We start from the raw sequence: 13,711 nt of genomic DNA on the forward strand, positions 1-13,711 counted from the left end.
CAGCACACTGTCAGTGTCAAGAAGCAAGTGCACAGAACAATATTTTACTCCAAGGAGAGCACACATATTGACTATGAGTGAATAAATAGCTGCTAAATCGCTATAGTGCTACACCAACTGATCTGTAATTATAGTTATACTTGAGGTTAGTGGCTACACCGCAGTAACAAAATAATACTAATAATTATAATAAAATACATTTCAAAAAGGCGATGGTCTCCATTCATCGGAATCTTTTAAAAAATATTCTTTATTCAATGTATTTTCTCCTCAGAATAATGAATATTTTCTGATTACTGGAAAACGCTTGGACCGATATGAAAAAATATTCTTTATTTTTTTTATTACGTATATAAATGTAGTAGCATTTATCAACATGTTGCTTTAATTTGTTAGTTTTGACGTGACAACGTCTTATAAATTGGTTTGCCGGGTGACACTTCAAGAAACTGCGTTACGCTCCGCTCACGTTATGCGCTCACAATGAGAGCGAGTGAGAGGCACGCGCCCGCCTAAGAACGAGAGAGACAGACATAAAAAGTGAAAGGCACGCGTCCCTTTGTAGTAAACGCTGTTTCATTGTACGCAAATGTATTGCAAGTTATTGTATGTATATTTGTATATAAATACGTATGTATGTGTAAAGGTAAAAATAAAATTTTGTTAATATGAAATTCAGTGCGAGATTCTTTGTATAAATTAATGTTTTAAATATAATTCTTTGTATAAATAAATGTTTTAAATTGTTACTATTATTTCATCCTTCTTCCTACTATACGAATGAATATTCACATTAAAATTATTTTACCACTCAAAGTCGTTGTCACGTAAAACTTTCGCCCGTATACCGACTTTACAGGCAACCAATTTTTTTTTATTCTTCATTAATCCACTACCATTTCCCAAAGCCACTTCCACTTTTCCACTATTGATGAATAATATTTACAAGCCATGAAAACATGTTTGTAAGCGTTTGTTACAATTTTTGTCAAAATTATAACAACACCGCTTTTTTTGCCCCGTATTGTTGGTCTATGGATTTTTTTTTGTCTGCAAGTTGTCAAATAATCTTATGTCAAACCGTGCTGTTAATTGTTATATTTATTTTTGGAAATCCGTGATTGAAGCGGATATGTGGTGGATATAATTAAATGTTTCTTGTACGTACGCAAAAAAACTTACATTATATTATCATCTTTAGTCTGTTTCTCATAATTAATTCTCGTGCTTTTGGTGACTTACGATTGCTATTTAGAACCTTTACTTCAGGGGTCTCTATTTTTAGCATGGAACGTTTACCAAAGAAGTATTTTTTTTGAGGTTTTCTTCGTTTTTGGAAGATATATAATTGTTTATTTGTATAATGTAGATATTGGTAATGTGCTATTATTGTCTTACTTGCTAAAAGTATTTATTTACAAGGATGTCCAAGACCGTAATTCATCTTATTCATCCATTATTTTTGGGTGTGGGCGTCGTAAAATATCTCGCATACTTACATACTTAGGATATTTAGGACTTTCTTCGTGTTCTTTCTACTGAAATCGGTGTTTTAGGAAACATGGTAATATATTTTGACCAGAATGTCTACCGATAATTGCTTAGTGAAAGCAATATACTCCTTCAAGGGTAAAAACAATGATGAGTTGTGCTTCAAGAAGGGTGATATTATCACTGTCACACAAAAAGAAGAAGGTGGGTGGTGGGAAGGAACATTGGGTGAAACAACAGGATGGTTCCCTAGCAACTATGTCACAGAATATAAAGGTAAGTAGAACTTTTCATGTTAATGAAATTTGGCCAATCTGTTAAAGCTAGATGATTGATATTAGAGAGCATATAGTTTTGAGTTATTATCTGTCCTATGTTAGTATTTAAAAACAAATTGCTCTTAATTCCTGTTCTCTTATAATACTAGGTCTGAGCCTAGCTTATAATCATATAATTGTGTAGATATATTTTTGTAATCCCGAGTTCATAGTTTGCAGTTAATTTTGATGCAAAGAGGCTATATATGAATCGCGTATTGCAGCTGGTCTTAACTTCAATTGCTCTGACTTAAAAGCAGTCAATACTTTTTAAATTATTGTATCAAATGTGTAATGGTCAGAATGATTGACTGAGGATCAAACAGTCCTGTAATCAAATACCGAGGCTTATAATCAATTGCTTGGTTTTTGGACATGTTAGACCCATTCCATTCCTAGGGTCTTGAATTGAGCAAGTAAGAAGGACTAATTTGACTCATCATGATTTCTAAAAAGCAGATCTTGTTGTGCCAAATGAAAAAGAACATCAAGTTATCTTTCAAAAACACTACAATTATTCATTCACACTTACCTAGTACCTAGTAGTAGAGAGTTTAGGATTTTAAATTTTGTAAATTTTTAAAGCTATAATTATTATAAGCTTTTATTATTATTCCATCATTTACTATTTTAATAGATGCATCAGGTTCACTCACAACTTCACCAATAAGGGCAGCTTCAGAGATCCAAGCTTTTAGGAATGTAGTGCTAAAGGATATAATAGACTCTGAGAAGGCCCATGTGGCAGAGATGCAAGGCTTGGTTAGCAACTTTTTGCAACCATTGGAGAAAAGTGATATGTAAGTTTGAACTTTTATTATTTTGACCACTGTATGAAGTAGTTATAACTGTTACTGATACAAGTATAAATTTACCATGCCATAATCGATAGATCAATCCATAAACTTTTTTAGAACAGATCTTTCACAACTTGACCAACAAATCTGCTTATAATAACATAGATATTTTGGATGTTTAAATCAGAAGATGTTTAATGATTTATTTTGGACTAGCAAAGATTGATAACCATATAGCCTAATTAGATGAATTATTTGATATCCTGGACTATTTCCACAACAGGCTGTTCTACACACTTTTTACGGGATTGAGGTTCTGGCTTCTAGCTTTTAAGTTTCCAGATAGTCCATTGAAATTGGTCACTATGCCTTTGTATTAAAGGTTCTTTGTGATTGAACATTTTATGGTATACATTAGTTGTTATATGATTTTAAGAGATCATTGTTAACAAAATATATAAAACTACCATCATCAACTTAAAATATATGTATGTATACTGTAAATATGGTGAATATACTGTCAAAAGTAATCAGTTAATCATAAAAATTTTATACTTTTAGGCTCACTAAAGATGAGTTCAGGCAGTTAACGGGTAATATAAATGAGGTATTACAAGTCCACGAGCAATTTCTAACTTTATTAGAAGAGTGTGCAATGAAGACGGGGCCTGACCAACGTGTAGGAGGACTGTTCCTGCAGTGGGCTCCTAAAATTAAAGCAGTTCACCAAACATACTGTGCTGGCCATCCAAAAGCTGTTTGCATTCTAGATAAATACAAGTGAGTATCTAATAATATGAGATAAATTTAAATAAAAATCATATCATTTTAATTTTAACTAAAATTTAACTGTTTTTATTGTATTTCACTAACAAAAGTTGATGCAGTATGAAATTATATTATGATTTAAAACTATCATCTTAATTTGCATATGGTCTGGAAAGTAAAAGTATTTATATACCATGCTGATGACTCTACTGCAGTTAGTGAGCATAAATATGTAGCGGTAATTACCAATGGCTGTCTTAGCCAGTCAACCTCAGCATCATATCATTTGACGGCCGAATGGCGCAGTGGGCAGCGACCCTGCTTTCGGAGTCCAAGGCTGTGGGTTCAATTCCCACAACTGGAAAATGTTTGTGTTATGAACATGAATGTTTTTCAGTGTCTGGGTGTTTATATGTATATATATTATAAGTATTTATGTATACTATTCATAAAAATATTCATCAGTACCCATCTTAGTACCCATAACACAAGTTATGCTTACTTTGGGACTAGATGGTGGTGTGTGTATTGTCGTAGTACATTTATATTTATATATTTATTTATAACTTATAAAAGTTAAAGATGCATGCTGGTGATGCTGGTATTTGAACTCCATCCCCCAAAATTGAAGCCGAAGTCTACTACTACTCCCTAGACTACACTACTCTGGTCTGCTACTAGGCTAGCCAGTCATAGCTGTTAGCAAGTGATGCATGCTGCACAAACTTTGATGATCACTTAAAAAAAGGCCTGCATCGATCAATGAATTTACTTCGAACTTGTTTCAATAACAAATAGATACAGTTTGCCAATGTAAAGTTTAGATGTGCATTCAAGTAATGGCTTCTACGAATTCCTATTAAAAGGTCAAAGAATTTAACATGCAAAACTAAATCTAAGACTGATCCTGATGCAAAATTTCATGCAAAAATGCTAACTATTTATATGTAAAAGTTCACCAAAGATAAGCAGACAAGTTATGCATAGGTAAAAATTCTGTTTTTAAGCCTGTTTGTAACTTTTACTACCAGAAGCATATCTGGGATAAATATTATCTTATGACCATCAAGGATTGAAGCTACACTTATGCCAAATTTAATCAAGATTGGTGATTGGAAGCTGAATATAGGTAACAGACAAGCAAACAAACAGACACCCTCGAATTTATAATTTTAGTATAGATAACACAGTGATAGCCTTTGTTCAATTCCTGTTAACAATTTCAGAGAAAATCTTAACACATGGATGGAGAATGCAGGTGCAGTATGTCCAGGAGTTTTAGTATTGACTGCTGGTTTATCAAAACCGTTTCGACGTCTTGGCAAATATCCTGCGATGTTACAGGAACTTGCAAGGCATGTTCACGAAGCACACCCTGACAGAGGCGATACGCATCGAGCTTCAGTTGTGTATAAAGATATTGCTGTAAGTAATTTTCAGCTACAATTAGCCCGCCATAATTCTACTTTTTAGTATTCGTTTTCTGATGAGCTCCGCAGTAAATACTGCGATAATATGCAGTGTTTGTTAGATTTTAGCCTACAACTATCAACAATAAATTAAGAGTATTTATTTTTTCAATAATGATTCAAATATTAGATATTTGTTTAATATGTATTTCAATTAAATTAAATACTAATAAAGTTTCTCATAAGTCGGTATCGGTAAAAATCTGATACAATTCATAGCATTATAGCGAAATAAATGATTTAAAGCCAGAATAATTTAAAAAGTCTATAAATAGAAATAAATATAACGTCCGAAATATCTGAAACGTAAAAGCTTACTTTTTGTGGGAAAAGTTTGCAGTTAATTCTTTAATAGTCTGCATAAAAATTTTCGAAGGCGAAATAAGAACTTAAACGAGTAAGTGTCCAAGATTAATTCAAGTATTTTTTTTCAGAGTGCCTGTGCTGCGTTAAGGAGACAAAAAGAACTAGAACTTCAAGTAGTAACGGGTGAGGTTCGAGGTTGGCCTGGAGGTGAGCTCACCTCTCTGGGAGATGTTTTACATATGGGCAGTGTTGCAGTAGGCCCCTCGCATCAAGACAGATATCTTGTACTTTTCCCTTCTGCTTTGCTCCTCTTATCAGTGAGCAAAAGGGTATCTGCATTTGTTTACGAAGTAAGTAATAAGGTATTTTATTACAAAATAATATAATATTTACTGCAGTCATTTGTTAGTTCTTAGCAGAAATACTTTACATCAATCTAATTTAAGAATCTTGGTTAGTCTTAATTTTATTGATTTATTATTTTTTATACACTGTGTTGTACTGAAGCGGCCGTGAATGAATTGGAATGCACAATTATACTAATCCGTTGAAATAAAACCTGTTTCTCTGCATTTTAAGCAAATCAAACCTATGACGATGGAGATCAAAATCGGCACTGACTTAATCGAGATTAGATTATTTACTCTGTAGCCCAAATCGTATTTTTTTTAACTTCTCGGTGATTTATTTACAGTTTGTTAGCTTGACACACTAAACTTGGTGAATTAAGTGGTGCAAACTGCATCGACAGAGACTACATCGACTTACATCGCACGTCTACATCATTATATAATCTCTCATAAAATAATCATTGAGACAATCTGATAAATCTGTCCCGTTTTTGTGTTAGTGTGACTGCGATTCTCTACTGAGTGGTTTTTTTCAGAACACTCAACTATATAAAGTATGAAATTAATGTACATTTCCCAGTTTATAGAAAACATGTTTAATAACGTGTCTAACTGAGCAACACTTTTTCAGGGATGTCTTCCATTAACTGGCATTACAGTTTGCAAGCTTGATGATACAGAAACTAGGAAAAATGCATTTGAAATTAGTGGCCCAATGATAGATAGAATAATAGCAGTGTGCCAAACAAGGGCTGAAGCTGATAACTGGGTGAGCTTGCTCCAGAAACACTCGAACAATAGCAGTCCGTCTCATGATCCCACACAGCCACAATCTCTGCCACATGTAAGTGTATTTATCTTATTATCATTAGTGTCCACTGCCTATGATGTGAGACAATATTTTATGGGCTAACGAAAGCTGGCACTCAACACATTCATTTGGCACACAACAATTATATATGTTAAAATTTCAGAATTCAAACTATCGTGAGTAAAGTTCTTTTTTCGACACTTGAACTCGTGAATTTTCGTCGGAGATTGCCCGCCTAGTTTCGAACCCATGCCTGTTATGTTAGTAGGTATGAGGTCAAATCAAATACGAGAATATATATTTAAAGTAATTTCTATGTACAAAAAGGGCTTCATAGTTCGTGTCATCCGTATAATCAAAGCTATAATGCTGTGGGTTGGTCTAGCCTATTTTGACCGAATTCCTCATTGGGGGCAGTCTGAAGCTCCTACTAAATCTGAACTCCTAAAATTTTTATATACCTCCCCATCAATCCATCTGCCTATAGGTCTTGCTCGGCGACAGCGACCCTCTGGTTTACCCGGCGTGTTTTTAAAGAAGTGCTAGCTTTCGCTACTCAAAATACAACATATGTTTACTTTTCTATAAAATACTGTGCGAGCATCTTTATCTCACATAAAGTACTATGTGTGTTGCAGTATTTTATGAAATAAAATGTAAATTACCTGCACCTCTGACCGTACTATTATTTTTCTTATAAGTTGTATTTCTTACCTAGTTGACCCGCTCTCCTTCCGAAGGGGCGTTGTCTAGTATCAACAGTACCCGCCGCAGCCTTTATCACGTGACGCTGCCGCCGTCTAGTTACCCATCTGCGTCACCTTACTATTCACTCACGAAATATTTCGCAAGACTTGTTAAGAAAAAAGTTATTACAAGACAGATGCTACGCAAACTATTACACGAAAAGACGTGGGCTAAAGCGTTTGAATTGACAGGCTACCCGGTCAGGCGAAGGCACAAAAATCATATCAATCTCAAAATCGATGACGATGGTACGATTGCTACAGAGACAGAATGCTCTGACAGTGATCGGAATTCAGAGGATAGTGACAGGGAGATGGAAACGACAGATTATTCAAACTCGAGTTGTACTGACGCCGAAGCATCTAGTTCAAATAATAATCTTATTATAAGACAAAATGCTATGGACAGTATCGGTCCTAGGACTATTTCGTCGTCATGTAGTAGTTGGGGAAGTAACTTTGGATATGTGCGATATTTCGACACAACAAATGATATGCAGTGTGACATGCCGCAAACTACTGTTGTAGGCGACTGCACGAAAAACATATTTGTGTCCCTTCCGTCAGAAACAGATCTTAGAGACTCAAATGAGTATCCTGTACAAAGATCATCCAAAGCCAATAATTTAAATGTAAATAAACATTCCGATAGTGCTGAAAATTCTAGTTTTGAAATAAGGAATTATATGGGCTGCGAGGATTTGGTAAATATGGATCAGAATATACAAATTAGTAATCTGGGCAATGAAGAAACTGATTATATTCAAACACGGCGAAGTTTTCCAAACTTCATTGCACGTAATGAACCATATCCTAAGCTTTGGAAGTCAAACGAGGAATATTACAATCGAGAAGACGATGACAATAATAATGTTATCATGGCTGACTTGCTACAAGTCTTAGACCCACCCTCGCCTAACCATTGTCGTGACTTTCCTGTCGATCCAATTATAATCGACCCTCCACCTATGTTTCGAAACGAAGATGAAGATCTAAAAATCTTAAATGTAAATCTTAACGCTAACATACCTTTTCGCAAACATTCAATCAATTCGGATAAAAGAATACGAAGATCGATGTCAAGATCTATGGTAGAAACTGACAATAATAAAAAGAATAACAACCCTCATCTTGAGAGAATGAGTTCTCAGTCGGAGACATCTAAAGTTCGGCGAAAATGTGAATGTTGCAATCGATCTTTATGTCCGAGTCCCAGATCATCAGATTCTGGGGTAGCAGGTAGCTGTAATTTGGCATCTCCTGACTTAAATATGCATGGAACCGACTCTGACAGTCACGAAAAAACATTGGATCATATGACGGATTCTCTCAATAATTTGTCACAAAACACATTCAATCATCGAAAGTTAACGTTATCAGAAATAGAGGCAGCTAACTATGAAGATCAGTGCAGATGTACGTCACCTTTTGGATCTACCGCTAGGACATCTTGTGTCACCAGCGTCACTTCAGAAAGTAGCTTTGATGTAAAAGATTTGTCCAATACGAACGTGACGTCCACCTTTGCTGCCAACCCTCCTTTGTCGTCGTCTCAAATTAAAAGGACTTCTATACGCAGGCATATCGATAGATACGTTCCGGAAATCAAATTAAAACCTGAAGTACCACCGCGTATTTATCGGAAGCCCAGTACTCATATGGAATTTCCTAAAAATGTTCGGCAACCTATGCCATGTCAGTGGAGCACACTGAATATCACGGAACGCTCGAAACCCAGTTTACATTATCACATGCGAATATACCGGGAGAAACCTAATGAAAGTAACAATAGAATGTCTCGAAAGGATATATCTAGGAATTGCGATATTTATAACAAAATAAATAAACAAAGCAGTGATAAATCATCAGCAATACCAAAAACCCGATCCCGTAGTGAAGATTTGTCGAAAATGCAGAATTGTTTGACGGAAGCTCAAACTGGCTTCATGGTGTATCGCTCAGACTTGTATGCCCATTGGTGGATGAAAGCCAAATTACCAATTACCGTGGTCACCGACTCAGGCAAGGATTATTTTTTTGTAAAGGAAACTGTTTGTGTATCACTGGTGTGAAGATATTGCTGCCTTGAATTTTGTAACCACTAGATTAATATTGTCATTAGAGTGACCCCGGTACTGCAGTGCTTTACTTGATCATCCTTGCCTGTGTTTATTCATTTACTAACAGAAAAACATTTCGCAAGTAGATCATACACTAACATATTAAGAAAATTGTGCATGGAAAGGCTTACTATAATTGTCCATGTACGTAATACTTAATACATCGACATTTTTCAACCCCCAATTAAATGGGATGGGCTGAGACGGAGCTCGAAAGGCGGGGGCAGTCGCTAGTAAAAATTGGACTGTCAATTAAAATAGTTCATTGCAAAAAATGAGTGGGTACCTACTGATTTTTCGTTGTAGCATGGTGCGGGGAAGTGGCGGGTAGGCGTAAGTTTGACAAAATGACGTGGACAACGTTTGTTAATAGAATTAGGAAATATTGATTATTTTATTCGTTATTAATGTATTCTGCCGACCATGCTACAAAGGAAAAACTATAAGTTGTGTTTGGCCTTTAGTACTAATAATGGCTTACTGTTGTTGCCGTATTAGTGCACATAATTTCTATATTTTATATATAGAACCGTAATTAAGGTTCTTAAGTTTAGGTTCCCGTGGCTAATCAACATTTTTTTTAAATAATAAACTGGTACTGTTTATGTGATAGGAGAAGTCAACAATTTGAAATTTTTATTGTGGTTTACCCGATTATTATCATTAAAAGATGTAAAGCAGTGGTAATGAATTATACACTTATGTATTTAATTCTGCAAAATTAAATTTAAATATTTAGATCGACAACTATAATATGAATAAGGTATTTCCTGGTGCTACACACAAAACTTCAACTTTAAATCTTGATTGTTTAACTTTGTTATTTGATAGGTGGAAACACCTTGGAGTTCGAATCCCCTGTATAACATAATAATATATGTGAAAAAAGGTGTTAAAGTTTACACAAGTAAGTTTTTGAAAATCATTGAATTTTTCAGATGGCCATGAGCGACAGCAATAACGAACTCTCGTCGGGCCTCACTAACCACAAAAGATCACATTCATTCAACAATCACCAAAGCTACACACAGCACACGCAACAGACTCAGAAGAGTAAGCAAAAGAACCAATCTGCGCGATGGCTTCTCAATTCCTGCGACTCGCTTGATCAATCGCCCTCCAAAACTAACAAAGTTCCCATCGGCAAGAAGTTCTCCTCTGTCGACTTTATCGACGCAGCTGACTCAAATTATGGCAGCAAAGGTAATTCCGAATTAGATTTCCCTAACATGTGATGTCATTTTCTAATTATAAATACAGGTTAGACGATGAAAAATATTTTGCCAGATGTTTGATTAGTTTTCTGAAAATAAATTGTATAAATAAATATATTATGAATCTTTAGTAATTGTGAGTAGAGGGCCAGATGGATTTTGTTACGATCGAATGTCTAAAAATAATTATTAGTATTGACGAGTTTTGGATGACGCGATGCATATTTACGCCCTACGTTAAATTCAAGCGAGAATTCTAGGTTGAAATAATGTTATGATCTAATCTTGCCGAATTGAAGTGAAGAAAAATTCTCTACTCAGTTGGAGGCGACTGGTTTTGTCAGACTGCACTCTGCCTCATGTCCTTGTTATTGTATCGGCAACCCGTCCTTCAGGCCGGAACACAGCAATGCTACTTGACAACAAAAATAAATATTGCGTTAGAACTTTTCTAGACGTCCTGTCACAGAAATCTCCACTACTTTATATTAACAAATTAGTTTTTCAATATGCCTGACCTGGATCTAAATTTAATTCTTCATAATGTAGGGTGGAGCATAACCTGTCTACGTCCGGCACCACCCCTCAGGCCGCAGTCCTTCACAGTAGGCTCCGATGAGAACATCGGTCCAACGCACCCGTACGCCCCGCACCAACGAAAGTCTAACTCATACGAAGAAGATGCGCTTATACTTAAAGTTATCGAAGCATATTGTACTTCGGCCCGCTGTAGGAACGCCGTCAGCTCTGGTGAGTAGGCCTATTATGATTTATAAACTAGAAACTAACACTCTAACTAGTACCCTAGATGTCCACATGTTTTAAAATATTTTGTCTCCTTTCGCATCCTTACTCAAAAAAACACAATGTTATGTGTATTTTTTATTGGCATAAAAGTTAAAAAGCGTTAAAATTTTGTCGTTTTACATCACTGCACAATTTACAAGAAGATATATACTGTACAAACGAATTGGCTTGCAGGCTAGGGTCATAGTCCTCAGTAAATGCTAATTATTGAAAGGTGTTCGATGAAACTTCTATGAGTTGGAACTCTTGAAGTTGCCTGTGTCTAGATGCCAAGCTATCATAGTATGAGTCTTATCCGTTGGGCTGAATATAGCTAAAGCAATTAAAACCTCTCAAATGCCTCCAGTTGCAATATTCATTTTGCTTAAGGCCTTTTTGATTTATCATTAAGCCTGAAAGACAACACTTTTATCACTTTTGTGTAATACTGAAATTTTCCAACCGATAAGCGAGGTCGCACTAACACGTTACATTCATTAAGTACATATTGTTCATACGCGTTGTTTATTAGGTACTTCATATAAATACTGTCCCACCTACGAATACAATAGGAAGTTATGTTTTTGTTATTCGGAATACAATATATATCTACAAAAAAAATAACACTTTACGTCACATCTATTACATCCCAACCAAACCGGAAAGTCCCTAGTCGTAAAACATTAATGTAAATGCTAAATGGTTATACTACTAACATAGATTTAATTATATTATACAGTACCCAATATACCACTGGAGATATTCGAGTCTACAAGGAGGAGACACGCTAAGACAAGAAACCGTATAATCAGTTGGTTGTTAGAGTGAAAGATCTGTATAATATTACATATTAAAACCAAATATGACTAACCACTTTTCAATAGCGCTTGCAAAGTATATAATACTTGTTATATTTGTTGTTCGTGTTGACATGCGTAATCAATGTGTATACACATTATAATACTCAATAATATTACTCGCATATAATGTAGATATATTTAAGAGGCACACGGTGTAAGTGCATGATTAAGCATGCTTGGTCTATCCTATTAGCCTTATATATTCACTATTTTCTTGTAGCTCTCTTATGCGAATACAAATGACTAATCTCGTTTATTTAAAAGTACGTTTATAAAGACTTTATTCTAGTACAAAGTAGCTAGTCATTGTTGTTATGTAAACGTTGTAATCGTCAGTATTTATTTAAAGCAAAGATTAATAATTTTAATAATTTATTATTTTAGTGAAGTAAAATGCTTGCTAGTAACTATTGCTATATATATATATTTTATCAATGGATAAAGAATTACAGTAGCATCAGTTAGTAGACCTTATACAACATATTTCAATATAAATACTCATATATGTGTCTCGTAACAAATCCTTATTGGTAAGGTTTGAAATTCAATTAACAAACACATATATTACACCGTCAAAGTCGCCGCACATCAGACGTATTTCTAAATATTCGTATGTGATCGACTAACACTCCGTCCGCACGATCCGCAGTTGACGGTAGTCTGAATGTTTCTATTTTGTTACATGCGGCTGCCTTTATATCGCACCTGCAGTGGACTGCGGCCACTTTTCTCTCGGTAAAGTACAATATCACGCACCCGCTACTAACATACCTCACTTTAACTACTCGAAATTACCAGTCGTACAAAGGAGCGAAACACCGGAGCCATCCGGCAGGGGCAAGACGACTAAAGTGAAACGTAACAAAAGTTCCTCAGCGGCAGACGCGTACTTGTTCCGGGCTCCAGAAACTCGAAAGTTGCTCTCAGAGCGAAAGTTCCAATTGAACCGTTCAAACCCTAACTTATGGGACTGTTCGGAGCGTCGTCGAACGAACTGGATGGGTGGATACGAACGGCGCAGCGGGTCACAACCGAGTCTGGCGCCGCTGCGCGCTACGGTCACGCCCGCGCCCGCACCAGTCGCCCGCTCCGCCCGCTCCTCAACCTGGTGCTGCGGAACGTTTGTCAAGCAGCTCACGAAATCGCATCACTTCGATTGACACTAATGTACTCCTCCTGATTGAAGCTCACGATTTTCCCCTTAATCCTGTTACTGGATCATTTTATTATAATATTCGTCCCATACCGCTGTCGCATTGTTCAACTAGATGTGCGTGATTGATCATGACGAGTGTCCAGTTTTTTTTTTAAAGAATCATTCATTATATGTACTAACTATTGATTTCATAAAATCCTAATAAGCCATAGTCATATAACCTCCAACAGAAACTTTGTGATGGAATTGAGACGCATGACTTGATGCTGTTTTATATGTGCCATTTTATAAAGGCTTATGCGATGCCAGTTGAGAAATGTTATCTATGTGAACATAGATTTGTTTATTTTAATGTATAAGTAGTGCATGATTGCAGTATTATTCGAATAGTTATGTATATCAATATGTTAGTTGCTTTTTACTTAATATGATGGTGAAGCTATTAGTTTCGCGTACCAACGTGCATGGTGTAGTTTCAAATTTCTTTAAATATTATATAGACTTTTGATGTTTCAGCTAT

The 13,711-nt window shown here is 35.6% G+C and overlaps 1 protein-coding gene across 1 annotated transcript; it reads left to right on the forward strand.

The window, feature by feature from the left end:
• Positions 1-1,068: 1,068 nt before the first annotated feature.
• Positions 1,069-13,711, forward strand: LOC120635727. Its single transcript, XM_039906857.1, has 11 exons — positions 1,069-1,160; positions 1,557-1,767; positions 2,446-2,608; positions 3,167-3,385; positions 4,600-4,798; positions 5,277-5,498; positions 6,130-6,342; positions 7,028-9,094; positions 10,114-10,378; positions 10,939-11,139; positions 12,747-13,711. Exons 2-11 carry the CDS (start codon positions 1,584-1,586, stop codon positions 13,193-13,195), a joined length of 4,182 nt encoding a protein of 1,393 aa, XP_039762791.1. The 5' UTR covers positions 1,069-1,160; positions 1,557-1,583; the 3' UTR covers positions 13,196-13,711.

This window comes from Pararge aegeria, chromosome 3, assembly GCF_905163445.1.
Source record: "Pararge aegeria chromosome 3, ilParAegt1.1, whole genome shotgun sequence".
In the NCBI taxonomy this organism is placed as follows: domain Eukaryota; kingdom Metazoa; phylum Arthropoda; class Insecta; order Lepidoptera; family Nymphalidae; genus Pararge; species Pararge aegeria.